At 42.6% G+C, this 14,728-nt stretch overlaps 1 protein-coding gene across 6 annotated transcripts in view; it reads left to right on the top strand.

Moving 5' to 3' along the window:
- Nucleotides 1-14,728, top strand: part of TNS3 (tensin 3) — a 413,597-nt gene that overhangs the window by 143,344 nt on the left and 255,525 nt on the right. For all 6 annotated transcript variants that reach the window (XM_050937640.1, XM_050937639.1, XM_050937643.1 and 3 more), the window contains one exon: nucleotides 1,993-2,104. In XM_050937640.1, the coding sequence (XP_050793597.1) occupies nucleotides 1,993-2,104 (112 nt within the window). Of the gene's footprint in view, nucleotides 1-1,992; nucleotides 2,105-14,728 lie in introns of those variants that run through there.

The raw sequence follows: 14,728 nt of genomic DNA, 5'->3' as shown, positions 1-14,728 counted from the left end.
AGATCTTTGAGCAGAAATTTGGTATTATCATTTGTGCCAGTTCCTGTATGATGTAAGAATGGAAAAGGGCACAAATGCATTTATATTCTTTACAGTTCATCTTTAATATGCAGCATAACTATGGTCATGATTTTCATCTAAAGGTAAAGTAGCCCTAAGCAAACATATGCAAGATGATTAGAAATATTTTAAACATTTAGAAAGTTTTGTGACTCCAGCTTTTATAGGAATACACTTAGCAATCAGTCTGAATAATTAATAAGGTATAATAATAATGAAATACAACTTTATTCATAACTGTTTTGTCTAGTATTAAATATTCCAAAGGAATAGGATCTTCCATCATTTCCCTAGGAGGAGTATTCCACAGTTCAGTACATCTCACTATCAGATGATTTTTCCTGAAGTTCAGCCTAAATTTTATTTCTTCACTTCAGATAATTCCTTTTGGATATGTATAGTAATATTAGGAGTTGGCACTTTTCATCTCTAGCTCCCACAGCACTTCACAAAGACAGGTTAATATCATGATCCTCATTTTACAGATGGGGAAAACAAGACTCAATGTCACACAATGAATAAACCATTTCAGATCCATAAACAGAACCTAAATCTTGTCCATTGCAACATGCTGTCTCTTACATTTGAAAGTTTGCACCCTTCAGGGGTATGTAAATTGTTCTTTGAGCTCCTAGCTATACTTACAAGTTTCATTATCTATTATGGAGGGACAAGTTTCCAACTAGGGATTCTAGACAGCAGTAGTGCAGTGCAATTGCTCAAAAGTAAACATGTCCACTGTATTCTAATAGATAAGGAGAGTGATTTGTGTGTGCATGAAGGAGGAGGTAAATATGGGGCTTATAGAAACTCTATTGAGATTTTCATTGTCCAAGGCATTGTTCGTTTTTTAAATACATACCAAATTTTGTTTCCCGTTTCTAAGTAGGACTTCAGCCAGCAACCATGCTATTTTGCAGCCAACATGGCATTATTGCTGCTTTGCCTTTCTGCAGTAGACATGCTTTGTCTAGTGATGAGAGAGAGGCGGAATTTTTACCTGCTAGTTCTTACCTGCTAGTTCTGGTGCGGTCTTTCTTGGTTTCTGAAAATATCCAGTATTGCAGAAGAAGAGACAGAAATAATTTTCCATTATTAAATTTTAAAAAGGGTTTAAGATAATTAAGAGATGCTTCCTAAAAGTTTGCTAGCGGATTTGAATGTTAGGCTTTTGGAGAGGAACCAGGAGCTGTCTGTCTCTCTCTTTGTGTCTTGGGGTTTCAGTAGCCTTCACTATGGTGTTATCTATGCACTTCCCAGTCTGCATACTGAAGATCCGAGTGGACTTCTTGGAGTTGTCTACTCTTTTCCCTTCCCTGATTATTTATGTGTTTGTTTATTTGTTTAAATAAATTATTTCAGTAATTGTGGGACAAATCCAAGGAAAAACATTAAGGTCTTGCCTACACAAGAAAGTTGCACTCATTTAATTTAAGTGTGATTTTAAATGAATATAGTTAAACTGGTACAAAAGACAGAGTAGACACTTTTGTTTTGATTTAAACCAAGCATACTTCAATTTCGCTAGTGAAAGAAGAATGTCCAAACGTCTTTTGGCACCAATGAGTTAAATAGCCAATATGGCATTGCTTACATTACATAAATTGACTTAAAACCAATTTAAGTTAAACCAGTGGAACTGTCTTGGTTAGAGAAAGCATTAGGTTAATAGACAAATGTTTAATCTCACTTAAATTACCTTTTAGTAGCCCCTAATTCTTTAGTGTAATAAAGAATTCTACAGTAATTGTTCAAAATACTACACCATGCAATATCTGAAATGCAACATTTGGGGAGATTGAGTGAGTACTGTTGAATAATGTAATAAGTGGCGGGTTTTTTGGCTATTTATAAATTTCATTTGTTTTGTTACATTTAAAGAGTAACAATCAAAAGTTGACAAGAGCTCTGACGTTTTCTCCTCTATTCCAGCCTGAAAACCTTGCTTCGAGTTCTCACACTTTCAAAAACAAGACCTTTAAAAAACATAAAGACTGTAGTATCTGCAAACAAGCCATTGACAGCCAAGGCATTTCCTGCAGAGGTGAGTAATATGTTATGTGGCCTATTTATTGTCTATTATTTAAAACACAGCATTTTAGACTAGTGCTGAAGAGCTAGGAATTAATAATTTTGGAATTCCCCCCTGTGCTAAATGTCTATAGACTCTAACTTGTTTGCTCTGTGTGTTCAGCATTAGACTTAATTTTTATTTGGACTTGTATAGATATGTGCCTTTATTAGCTGTGCTATTCAGGCAGGTTCCAGAATAAGACTGTCTGTGCAAGCTCTGTTAGGAGCATGTGTGTGTGAACGAGTGAGTTGATAGATGCCTATGGAATTTAGCCTGCAAATGAGGAAGTGACCCTGAGCTCACTGAGGCATGAAACCTTTCTCTGCATGAATTCTTTCCTGAAATTCAGAAGAGTTGCCATGTTTTTTTTTTTTTATAGTTGCTTTACGGTCTTGTATTTCAAGCCTGTGATTCGGCTTAATCGTTCACACAGACACTGAGGGGGCTCGTTCCTCTGCTTCCACATGCAAAGGAGGGGGCAGTCAGCTACCTCATCAGACACTGTTTTCCCCCTCTCTCCTCTCCATTGTACATAGGACCCTCCGTGCGTCCAGAGATCCTCATGTGGGGAAAAGGCAGGAAATGTAGTAGGGAGGGGAATGAAAGAGAGAGACCTTTTTCCCTTTCTGTACACAAGCAGTAAATGTATTCAAAATGTGGATTCATGAGGCTTCATTCATTTATTCACAGTGCTCTATCGGCATAGAGAATCACGCCTGAGGGAGGGTAGTTATTGGGAAATCTGTCAGTAGAGTTGCGAAGTAATCAGTTTGCAGCGGAGCAGGAGAGTAAAAGCACAGGGCCTTTTGCATAAAAGACCTTGAGATCTGCCTGGATCCCCGAAGTTCTACCTTCCTTCTTCCATGAAACAATTTGGGAAAAGCTCAAGATTTGCTTCCTTCTAGGGCCTCTCCCACAGGTTTCCCTGTGAGCGGGTTTGATCCCTCCATTGATTTCAGTTGGTTAATGTTTAACAATGTCTTGTTACTCCACTTCAATAAATCTGGCTCTCTAACAAATGCACATGTAATCCATCCATTTAATATAAGCAAATGCTTCTTGCCTCTCACTTTAAATATACACAATAATTTCATTTTATAAAGGATCATCTTGGTGCTAGTGGCATTTTTCTAATGAAATGGAGATTTTTCTTCCTTTCTTTCACCAAGAGGCCCAGCCTCTGTGTTCCTTGCACTTGCAAAACTCTCATTAGGAGTTAAGGGGAGACTTGGGTATGTAAAGAATGCAGGATTAAGTGGTGTGTGTGTGTGCCTGTGTGTACGTACGTGCCTTCTTGAAAAGGTATAAACATCACAAATGGACAGTTACATGAATAATATCCCATTTGTTCAGCATTAGTTCAAAGGCATTTTGTTACAATTGCAGGAATGTCAGAAAATGTACAAATAATACAGCTGCCGTCAGCTTGAAGAGGTTTAATCCCTAATGAGGCATTCCCTAGAATTTCATTGTTTTCATTTCTGGAAAAAAAAATTAGAGGATTCTCCCTCTTGGGATCTAGCAGCATAAAAGAACCATGGATCTGGTTAGGGAAGAGTTCCTCAAGCAGGAACTGAAATAAGACAGCCACAGGCTATCTTACAAAACCAACTCCATAAGCTCTAGTACAGGGACCAGTGGCTGGAGGGGGGTATGCCAGTAGGGTTGTAGAGAACCATGGACAGTTTGGGTTGGCTGGTTGTAGCTTAGGCACTGTTTCAACCCCTGCGGCAGCCCAGAATCAGAAAGGCACAATGGTGGTTACCGCCACCTTACCTTACCTCTCCTCTCCCTAGGCAGCAAGTGTTTTGTTGTACCTCCCTCAGGCTGATCACAAAATTACATCTGATATGTTTAAATAAAATTTCTTCACATCTTCATATCACTAAGGCAACATCTACGCTGCACATGTCTTGCAGCAGCATGTAGAGTATGTGCAGCTACATGTCGCAGTAAAAAGCAGGCTGTGTCCACACTGTGGTGTGCAGCTACATATGTCAGTGAAAGACTCTGGCAGAGGAGAGTCAGTGAGGAAAGGATCAGCAGCAGGGGGAGCCTTTCCCCACTGCTGGAGTCATTCCCTGTGGCAGGGAAAGGCTCCAGCTATGTTGAGTACATACCCACAGCGTTCATGTATGGTTTTTACTCTACTTGCCTAAGCAGTGACTCATCAGCTATACTGTTGGGGGCAGGGGCGGCGAGTTATATGGGCCCGTGGTGCCTGGGATCCAGCAATATTCAAGGCCCGGGGGCCTGGCTCCACCAGTGTTCAGGGCCGGGTCTCTCCCCTGGCCCTGCCTGCCATCCCCTAGCCCCACCTGCTGCCCCCACACACCTCCGCCCAGCATCCCTGCCCGCCCTGGGCAGCGGGTGGCTGCCTCCTCCAGCTCTGCACTGTGGTCCCTCACCAGCCACTGCCGGCTACAAGAGAGTGGAGCTGGGGACAGACTGAGATGGCTGCTGTGCCTGTGGAGGGAGCCCCTTCTCCCCCAGCAGGCGACTCCGAGTTGACTCAGAGGGGTAGGGGGTTATCTTGGCTGGACCTCCTGAGCAGCAGCCTGGAGGGGCTTGGGTGAGTGTCGTGCGGGGGGGGGGCATGCGTGGAGGGGTTTTTCCCTCCCCAGGAGCTTGCTGCTGCCATCAGGGAGAGGGCTGGGGGAAGTTCTCCTCTCTGGCCCCCAGCCCTGGGGTAGCCTGCCTTCTGCACCCCAAACTCTTCATCCCCGGCCAGCCTCATGCCCCGCAACCCCTCCTGCACCCGAACCCCTGTCCCAGCCAAGAGCCCACACCCAAACTCCCTCCCAGAACCCATACCCCTCCTGCACCCGAACTCTCTCCCAGAACCTGAACCCCAACCCCCTGCCCCAGCCCAGATCCTGCACCCAAACATCCTCCCAGAGCCTTAGGCAGGTGTGTGTGGGGGGGGGGCAGGGGGGACCTGGACCTGTTCTGGGCACCACCAAAAATTATACAACTCTGCCGCCCCGGTTGAGGGAGGGGGAATGTCATACATTTACTCTACACCAGGGGTTTCCAAACTTGGTTCATGGGTAAGCCCCTGGCAGGTGGTGAGACACTTTGTTTACCTGAGTGTCTGCAGGTAAGGCCACTCACAGCTCCCAGTGGCTGCAGTTTGCCGTTCCTGGCCAGTGGGAGCTGTGAGCAGCCATGCTTGTGGACACTCAGGTAAACAAAGCATCTCACAGCCTGCCAGGGGCTTACCCTGAACAAGCCGCGAACCAAGTTTGGGAACCCTGCTCTACACGGTGCCTGTCCCATAATTAAGATTCCATGAAAGGTGGAATTACCACACCAACCCTTGGGCACATTGCTGGGTGGCAGCATAGTCCCTCCCACCACTATTATTCCACTATTGCCAAGCCCCGAATGCAAAAATCAAAAGTCAGACCCAAAACATTCATGAGATTGGTCCAACATCATGAGATCTTAAAATAATGCTGTCTTCTGATTTTTGAACTCCCCCTACCCAATCTACAGATTGTCCATGACAAATAGTGTTGCCAGTGCAAAGTGACAAATATGATTCTGGCCACCTTACCCCTGCATCATCATTATTCTTATTCTTAGTGTGTACATTAATTCTGTGCTCCAGCCTCTACTTCAACAGCATTACCAGCTCTCTAAATTTCTTTGCCAGGCAGGCTATTTTGGCTGGGTCTGCAGCTAATCTGGGTGCCAGAAGCTTGAGCCCTCTCTTAAATTTCAATCCTGTCTGGGGGAGAATTGATGTGTGGCAGGATTGACAGGCCTGGGGTCAGGCAGATGTGGAGGCTCGGGGGGGTGGGATGTCACAGAATTGATCTGGGGGCTGTGGGGGAGAGACAGAATTTATTAATAGAATGTTGAGGTCTTGGGGAGAAGCTGGAAACTCCACCCTATGAGGCAGCCAGTGAGATCTGTGGCCACAGGGTCCAAAATCATCTTGCTCCATAAATCTGGGAGTGTTGGGAACAGTAATTGTCACACACACTGGGAGTGGGTAGGAGAAGTTCAAAAATCAAAAGACAGACCAAAGAACACAATGCATTGGGGTTTGGCAGTGTTGCTTCAACTCTGCATCCTCAGGCCCCAATCAATTAATGTCCTGGCTTCCAGCACCACATTTGCTCCTCCTGAAGTTATGCAGATTTTTCATCCCTCCAAGGTAGGGCAGCTCCAAGGGATCCTCTCCTTCGTCCCAGGCCTGGTGTTGTAGAGTTAGAAATAGCCCGAAGGTGGGAGGAGCAGAGAAGAGCTGACTTGTTATTCACAGGGGGGGAGTGGGGAGCAGAGCAGCACTGGTCTGCTGCCCCCTCATGGAAATGATACACCTGCTCCCTCTGCACAACCTTACCCCATTATCCAAAACTCCTCTCAGATCCTGAAGGGAAGGGCAGAGAAAGCTCTGCCTGCACCTACAGCAGCTGCGGTTGGCTGTTCTTGTCCAGGCTATGAGAAGGTCAATGAACCAGAGTGGGTTTTCCCTGGACAGTTGAAATGATGGTGGGAGCTCCTCCCATCACTGGCAGACTGGCCAAGCTTTCCTTACTCATGAATCCCGAGAGGTGGCAACACAGCGTTCTAGCCTCAGGGAGGCAATAGTTGCCGCCCTTTCTTACCTCTTTGGGCAAAGACTGGGACCCTTGGAGTTACATAACTGCACAGTCAGTGCCACTATATTCGAGACCCACCTTGGGTCCCCCTATGTGCTACACACATTGTGCAGAGGCCCACTTGCTGGCCTGCTCTTCTACTGCTTCTCCTTATTATTTCGTGCAGGAGGCTCTGTGAGGGTTAAGTGAATTCCATCCAAAGTTAACAGATACAGTGCCATCCAATTTCACTGCTGTGTGTTACCTTTGGCTTTGTAATTGCTTGGTGCTTCTTTGTGAGAGAAGCCTCAGAGTGGGTCTGGGGGTGGGGCTTGGGGTAGAGGATGGATTCCGAGAAGGAAGATTTGAAGAGAGTCAATTTTTCTCTCAGTTTTTAATATGGAATTTATAAAACAGATAGATGCTTAGAATTATAGGTTAATCCCCCACTCCCTCCTGACAAGTTAACTCAGAGATAGTGAAACTCCATTAACGGTGAAGTAAAAAAGAAAATTGGGGCCAAATCCTGGGTTTCTGACTTAGATCGGTTCCCTGTGAACTCACTAAGTAAAGTGAACGAGGCCTCTTGTGAAGCTGGTGTGGGGGGAAAGCAATGGCTTCACTTATAAGATGGTGGCTTTGTGGATTGATGAGAAAATCTTACTTTCTTATTGTTTGTCTTGAGAAAATAATAGCTCTTTGTACAGATTGTAAGTTCTTTCCCGCCTGTAATATCTTATCAGGTGCAAGAAAGCTATGTGTCAGAAAAATGAGAGCGGGGGAAAGCTCCAGATTGACTTGTGTGTAGTTTATTGTGCTTATCTAGCAATGAATCATCTGTTCTTTGTATGGAAACAGCCATAATTGGGTATTGTAATGATCAGATAACTTTTTCTGTGGTGCAAAGCACACTGCTTGCCAGGGTGCGTTTTTGGTCTTTTCTTAAAGGCACTGTGTCCTTCATTCAGTTCCAGCTCTGAATAGAGTGTCTAAAAATTCTCTCTGAAAAGTGAATGATTGACTCACAAAGGGGCACATGAGTGATGATGTCACCTTGTCCTAGTAAACTTTAGTTCTCCTCAGACAAGCATGTTCAGTTCCAGTGATTTTAATGGCCTCTATTGAAAAAGTAATACAAAAGAAAGGAGGATCTGGGGCAATGGAGGAGTTAGATAACTAAGCTACTGTGTATTTGCATACCTGGTAAACTGAATCATGGCTCAGATATTTTTGATACCATATTTCAACATGAAGGCGCAATCAAGCTTTGAATTTTACAGTCATTGTACATTTCTTCAGAAAGCAGAGTGCTATTTTTCTCTCCTAGTCATAACAGAGGGGTCTCAAAGGTTGCAAATAATGGTTCTGCAATGTGCAAATCAGTCTTGTGAGTTCAGGTTTGAAACTTAAACCTTTCCCCCAAGATTCTTCAGTTTAATTCATTTAAAATCAGAGATCAGTCATTTAACCATTTATACTTTCTGAGGTACCAAAAGAGTTGCATAACTATGATCCATATGTCAAGCTGTCTGGAGTGGCTCATAACTGTGAGTGCCTGCCTCAGGGCAGACTGTCAAAAACAGAGCAGATACCTCAAAATGATGATATGTTCTATAATTAGATTTTACCACGCCAGTAACAGATGTGAACTTCTGGATCACTATAACAGTTTTACCACAGATTTAAAGACAGTTCCTTTAGACTCTCCAATAGTGATCTATTCATTTGAGGGCAGATGAAGGGCAGATGCAGGAGGCAGCCACTGGGGATCTCTGGCTTCAGTTAGGTATCTCTGGCCTTGTGAGAGTTCAGACAGCAAAGAGATGAAAAATCTTCACATCAGCTATTTTTGTTTCCTTCTTCCAGCATTCAGAACGATGGGATGAGGCGTTCCGCACATACTTCTCCATGGGCACATGGGGCAATTAACAAAGCTTTTGTCTTATAATGGCCCACTTAAATTCTGACAGTTCTCCTGTGTGGGCCGGGGGGGGGATGATTCCTGTGCCTGGGTTCACAAGTTCAGAGCGAATGTTTTCAAAGTTATTAAGCAAAATGTACATATTTTCTTATAGTATGGAATATAGACATTACAAGTGACATTAATGTCTGCAGCAACTAACAAGCATTTCATAGAGTCTAAACACTAAATATGGTCTTATGTTAGTTTTGTGCAAAACAGGTATTAGTTATGAGACTAATACTTGTTTTGCACAAAACTAACATACAAGTGAACAGGTCTAGTCTCCAGCTACGAATTTGTCAGTTCTTAGCTAATGCCTGCAGACTGGGCAAGAGGTGGCATCTGGTCTGCCAGCGTCACACTCTCATCGTAAAGTCAGTTCTATTTCTGTCTCTTTAAATTGTGTTTTTGATTTTTCTGGTGGCTGATTTTCATATTACTGAAAAGGCACGTTAATTGTTTCTCCTTTGTAAATCAGTTACTATAGCCAGGTAGGTTTTTAAAAAACAATTATTGTTTGTTTTGGCTGTTATATTGTGGTCTGAATCTTTCACCAGTCAAATGATTGATTGCTGTAAAACAATACACCAAGGCACATTATGTATTCTGATTTTTTCCAGCTGCTGCAAATTACTTCTATTGCAGATGCAAATGAGATTGGAGGCAGCTTGGGAAGACATGCATTTTTCTAAACAATACTTAAAGCCATCCATTTTCAGTTTTACATTTTTACTGAAAAATTCCTGAAATTTGCAAAAGCTGCTGTTTGTTTTTTACTGATTTTTCACATAAAATTTAGACCACTCTAGTACATGAAAATACTGATTATGTTAAGAAAATCCTATGTTACGTTACATAGATGTGCTTATGTTAATCTAAGTGTAAATGTAAAGCCCTGTCTGTTTAAACTAAGGCAACACTGTGAAAGAAACACACACATGCAAGTGCACACATATATGTACTGTTAATGTACAGTTCATGAAATAAACCATAGCATTAAACTGCTTTTACTTTTAATGTTCTTACTTTTCTCCATTTGTTGCTTTGTTTCTATCCTCATGTCCCCAGTCTTAACCCCAATATTTTATCCAGAATATTGTGAAGTTAATTTTTTGCACCCGTTTTCATCCTTTTTTAAAAATTTTTGTTATAGACACTGATAAATTCCTGGGAAATTTTAAACAAAATAATAAAAACAAAGCTCCGTAGTTATACTGTGTTAATTCTTATATAGAGAGTATGGGTGTGTGAAGTAATAGTTAACCAAGAATTCAAATCTTTTATTATTTGAAAAAAATGTTTTAAACTATTGAAACTTTACTTTAAATTTACATTGTATGGGCTTTGGATGCAAGAATTGTCATTTTCCATATGTTTGTACAGCACCTAGCACAAAGAAGCGCAGGCCTGACCGGTGCCTCCAGGTGCTATTATGTTATACATTGATTATTGTGGTGATGATTTATTATTATGTCAGTCTTCAATAGACCAAATACCTGAAGCAAGACTGTTCTTACTGTTTGACCATTAAAAAAATCTGGTTATATGAGATTTCCAGACCAAAGCAATTAATAACAGTTTAGATGAGCATAAAAATTGTGGTTCAAACCAAGCCAAGCCTCCCTTTGTTAATCTAAATCAATCATGAATACACCTGTACAAATAGACAAAAGTTCTCCATCTTATATTGGGCCAAATTCTGTGAGATGTACAACCTAAGTGACCCACTGGTGTTGCACCTGACTTACAGTGTGCATTTAGGGTAGTATATGACTGGGACACAGTCAAGCATGGTAGGCCCCAATCTCACTTATCTGCTAAAAGTTGCATTTTGACTTTCCACATACCCTCAGGCAAAGGCAACTGGGCCTCCAAAGTAAGGGCTGCAGTTATTTTAAAATCCCTTATTTGACTGGGTGACCACAATGGAACAAGCCCAGGACTATCTCCTCTGGGCATAGGCGTCAACTTTTCCCGGCGCCAGTGGGTGCTCATGCCCCCCCCACCCCTGGCCCTGCCCTGACTCCACCCCTGCCCTGTCCCCATTCCAACCACTTCCCCAAAGTCCCTGCTCCAACTCCGCCCCCTCCCTGCCCCTATTGGACCCCTCCCCAAATCACTGCCCAGGCCCCGCCTCTTCCCCTGAGCGTGCCACGTTCCTCCTCCCTCCCAGCGCTTGCCACTGCAAAACAGCTGTTTCTCAGCACAAGCACTGGGAGCTAGGGGGAAAAAAAGGGCACATGGCACACTCAGGGAGGAGGCAGAGCGGAAGTGGAGGTGAGCTGGGGCAGGGGAGCAGGGCAGGGAGCTACCGATGGGTGCAGAGCACCCACCAATTTTTCCCTGTGGGTGCCTATGCTTCTGGGTGTAGGGGACTATTAGAAGGTGGATTCAAGGGGACTATTAGACTACTAGAAGGTGCACCTCAAGTGCAAGTCTAGATCATAATGAATCCAGAGTCTTTGACCAATGAGACTACAAGATGGGATTTTTAAGACAGCTGCGTTGTGTTCAAGAAGCCAGCTAGTCTCTCTATGAAATTCCTCTCTATGCTCAGAGCCTGTGCAAGTCCTGTGATCCACTCTAGCCCTCTTTTATGAGTTTGTCAGACATCTATAGTGCATGGAGCTCTGTACACAGTGATGAATTTTATCCTATATTAGTAGCAAGCTAAAATGTATTTTTATAGTGGGTCTGATCTGGACTTGGCAAACTGTCGCTAGTGCTTTTTAAGAATACTGTGTAATATAGTTGAATAGCAAGTGGTTTCAAATACTTTTATAGCTAAATTCCAGTGATATTAGCCTGGCATATAATCTGAAAAGCATGCTTGTGTCTGCTTTTGGATTTAGCAGGTGAGCACAGATTGTCAGATGGAAATATCAAAGGAATTTAGGCCTTGCCAGGGTCAGTGGCATTATAGTGATTTTTTGTTGAAGCTGAATGGTGAGCATGTGGTGTGTGAGTGTGTATGTTCATGAATATATAAATAAAAATTGTGGTAAATGAACATACTGTACATTTATCCTAATTTGTGAGCAAAAAGGGGTATAGGGCAGATCCACAGTCTTTTAGAGACGATGGAAAAACTAACATTGACTTCAATGGACTTTTGGTCAGGCTCATAGTTATTACTTCCACTTCCACATGATATTTTATTCTCTTTCAAGCTCTGAACCAGCAAATCTCATTGACTTCAATAGCATTATTCAAATGCTTAAAGATAAGCATGTGGATAAGTGTTTTCAGGTTCTGGGTTTAATGGTGTTTACCTATGGCATAGCAGACATGGCTCAGTTGCTGTTTCGCTGGTCTAAAGAACGCAAACGTTGATTACTGTTTAGATCACTCTTATAAACAAATACGGGGAAGTTGTTAATCAAATCCAGTTGGGAGTTTGGAAGGCTTGCGAGGGTATGGCTGGTGATTGCCTACTGCCCATGTTATACATTTTTGATTACCCATTGTTAATAAACATTTAATGATACTATAAACTATAGTTATGATGAGAGCAACTGCAGATACATATAGACCAAATGTACACATAATCAACATTGATTTCCACAGTTTTAATAAAAAGGCAACTAATTAATCATCTGAGCAGTTATGTTTCAATACAGAACTTGGCTTACAGAATACTGCGTACCTATGCATAATTAAAGGGGAGATGGAAAATGGAAAACTGAGCAAAGAATCACCAGAATGTACAGAGACCCACAAAGAGCCACTATAATTAGTAGAATAAAATAATAATGTTTTATATTTACCCTGCATACCTTTTCATACCAAAGGACCATAGAGCACTTCACAAATGATATACAAACTTCAGCACTAAAGTGCAACCATCTCTGGGGTTGAGGGGAACAGTTAGAGGAGTAACCTTCACACAGCGCTTTGGGAGGGAGGCAAGAAGGAGAGTTTTGGCCAGGCATACAGGGATACTTTCCTATTCTTAAACATCCTATTAAACGTTTTTGAACATTCATATCAACCAACACAAACCTCAGATTTTATGGTCACTTCAGAAAAGCTTCCAGGTGGTAAATGAATTTGAATTTTATGGTATTTAACCCAGAATGGTAAGAGCTGAATCAGTCGTGCCAGGATTTGTGCTTGTGATTATAAAGCGTGTTGGTATTTGCAAGCTGAAGTTCAGACCATTAAGATCTCTGCCTTAAAGTAATAGCCTCTGTTCTTTACTAATAACAAGTTCAGAAATGTAGGTAAAAAAATGGGTAAGTCTGACCTTCAAATCTTCAGCAATGCATTGGGGTATACCTGCAAACTTGTAAGCTGATCCCATTTGAATGGACCCAAAATGCACAATCTTCAGGTGTGACTCATATGGGAAATAGGTGAACTCAGTGTAATCCTAGAGTATGCATTCACTGCATATTGTAGTACCTCATATGACCAACGTAACACACCACTCTAAGTACCACATGTGAGAGAGAGACACAAAACAGGCTTCAGATGTCTTTGGTTAGAAGCCACATTTGCTTTTATAGATGGCTTTTAAAACAAAAATAGAAAGGGGCAATTTATGGAAGAAAACAATAACCCAGAGGAAACAAAGCATAACAAAATGAACCTCTCAAAGCTCATATAAGAGGTGTCAAGTGAGCAAGCCTCCTGGAAGTGATGCTGCAGGGTCCATACCACACATTCCTGGGGGCTGAAGGAAGCTTCAGAGACTAGGTTGAAACCACAAACTCAGTTTCACTTATGACCTACACAGATCTGAATTCAGGTTTAAAGTGGTGAAAGACTAGGGTGCTAGCTTAGCCTCTTGACATTGCAAATGATATTAAATAAGAGGGTCCTTGAAACATGGTCCAGATACCACATACCTCAGTATGTCCTTGGAGGATCACTTTGCTTGTCTTATAAGGTTTTGTCCTTCTCAAAGAGAGACACTACTGTATGTCACTACTATATTTGAAGAGCTAAAGGAGAGACTTACCTGAAACTGGACAAACTCACTTTATAGAAACATCAGGCCTGTTGAATTAGAGGAACAATATTTAAAAATAGCCCCCAGTTCTATGCTGGATTAAGATTGAATCGTCTCACACAAGACTGAAGTCATCACATCACAGCCATTTCATATTTTTTATATTCAGCAGTTCTTATATTCAACCATACAATGAGACCATCATCATAATTCCAAAAAAACCCCCACCAAACCATAATATTGTGTTAAATTGACACCCAGAGGAAATACAAAATAAAACTGGATTTTCAAAGGAGCCTAAGGGAATTAAGTGCCCAAATCCCATTGAAAATTTAAAAAGAGGTGGAGCAGGGAAGAGGTTGCCAAGGGTATGTCTACACTACGAAATTAGGTCAAATTTATAGAAGTTGGTTTTTTAGAAACCGTTTTTATACAGTCGATTGTGCATGTCCCCACACAAAATACTCTAAGTGCATTAAGTTGGCGGACTGCATCCACAGCACCGAGGCTAGCGTCAACTTCTGGAGCGTTGAACTGTGGGTAGCTATCCCACTTCTGGGTTGAGATCCCAATGCTTGATGGGGCAAAAACAGTGTCGCGGGTGGTTCTGGGTACATGTCGTCAAGCCCCCCTCTCCCTCCCTCCCTCCATTAAAGCAACGACAGACAGTGGTTTCACACTTTTTTTCCTGAGTTACCTGAGCAGACGCCATACCACGGCAAGCATGGAGCCCACTCAGCTCACCATCACTGTACATTTCCTGAGTGCTGGCAGACGTGGGACTGCATTGCTACACAGCAGCAGCTCATTGCCTTTTGTCAGTGGACAATGCATTACAATTGGTAGCCATTGTCGTCGTACTCCTGGGTGCTCTTTTAGCCGACCTCGTTGAGGTTGGTCAGGGCACCTAGGCAGACATGGGAGTGACTCAGCCAGGTCATTCCCATTTTCCGGCAAGCACCCAGGAGATGACGATGGCTAGCAATCATAATGCAGCATCTTCTGCCGAGCACCCAGGAGCTGACGATGGCTAGCAGTTGTACTGCACCATCTGCTGCCAGCCGAAGATGTGAAAGATAGATGGA

This window comes from Gopherus flavomarginatus, chromosome 2 (genome assembly GCF_025201925.1).
Source record: "Gopherus flavomarginatus isolate rGopFla2 chromosome 2, rGopFla2.mat.asm, whole genome shotgun sequence".
Taxonomy (NCBI): domain Eukaryota; kingdom Metazoa; phylum Chordata; order Testudines; family Testudinidae; genus Gopherus; species Gopherus flavomarginatus.
Note: the sequence above shows the minus strand (reverse complement) of the source record. Positions and strands in the feature narration are given on the sequence as shown.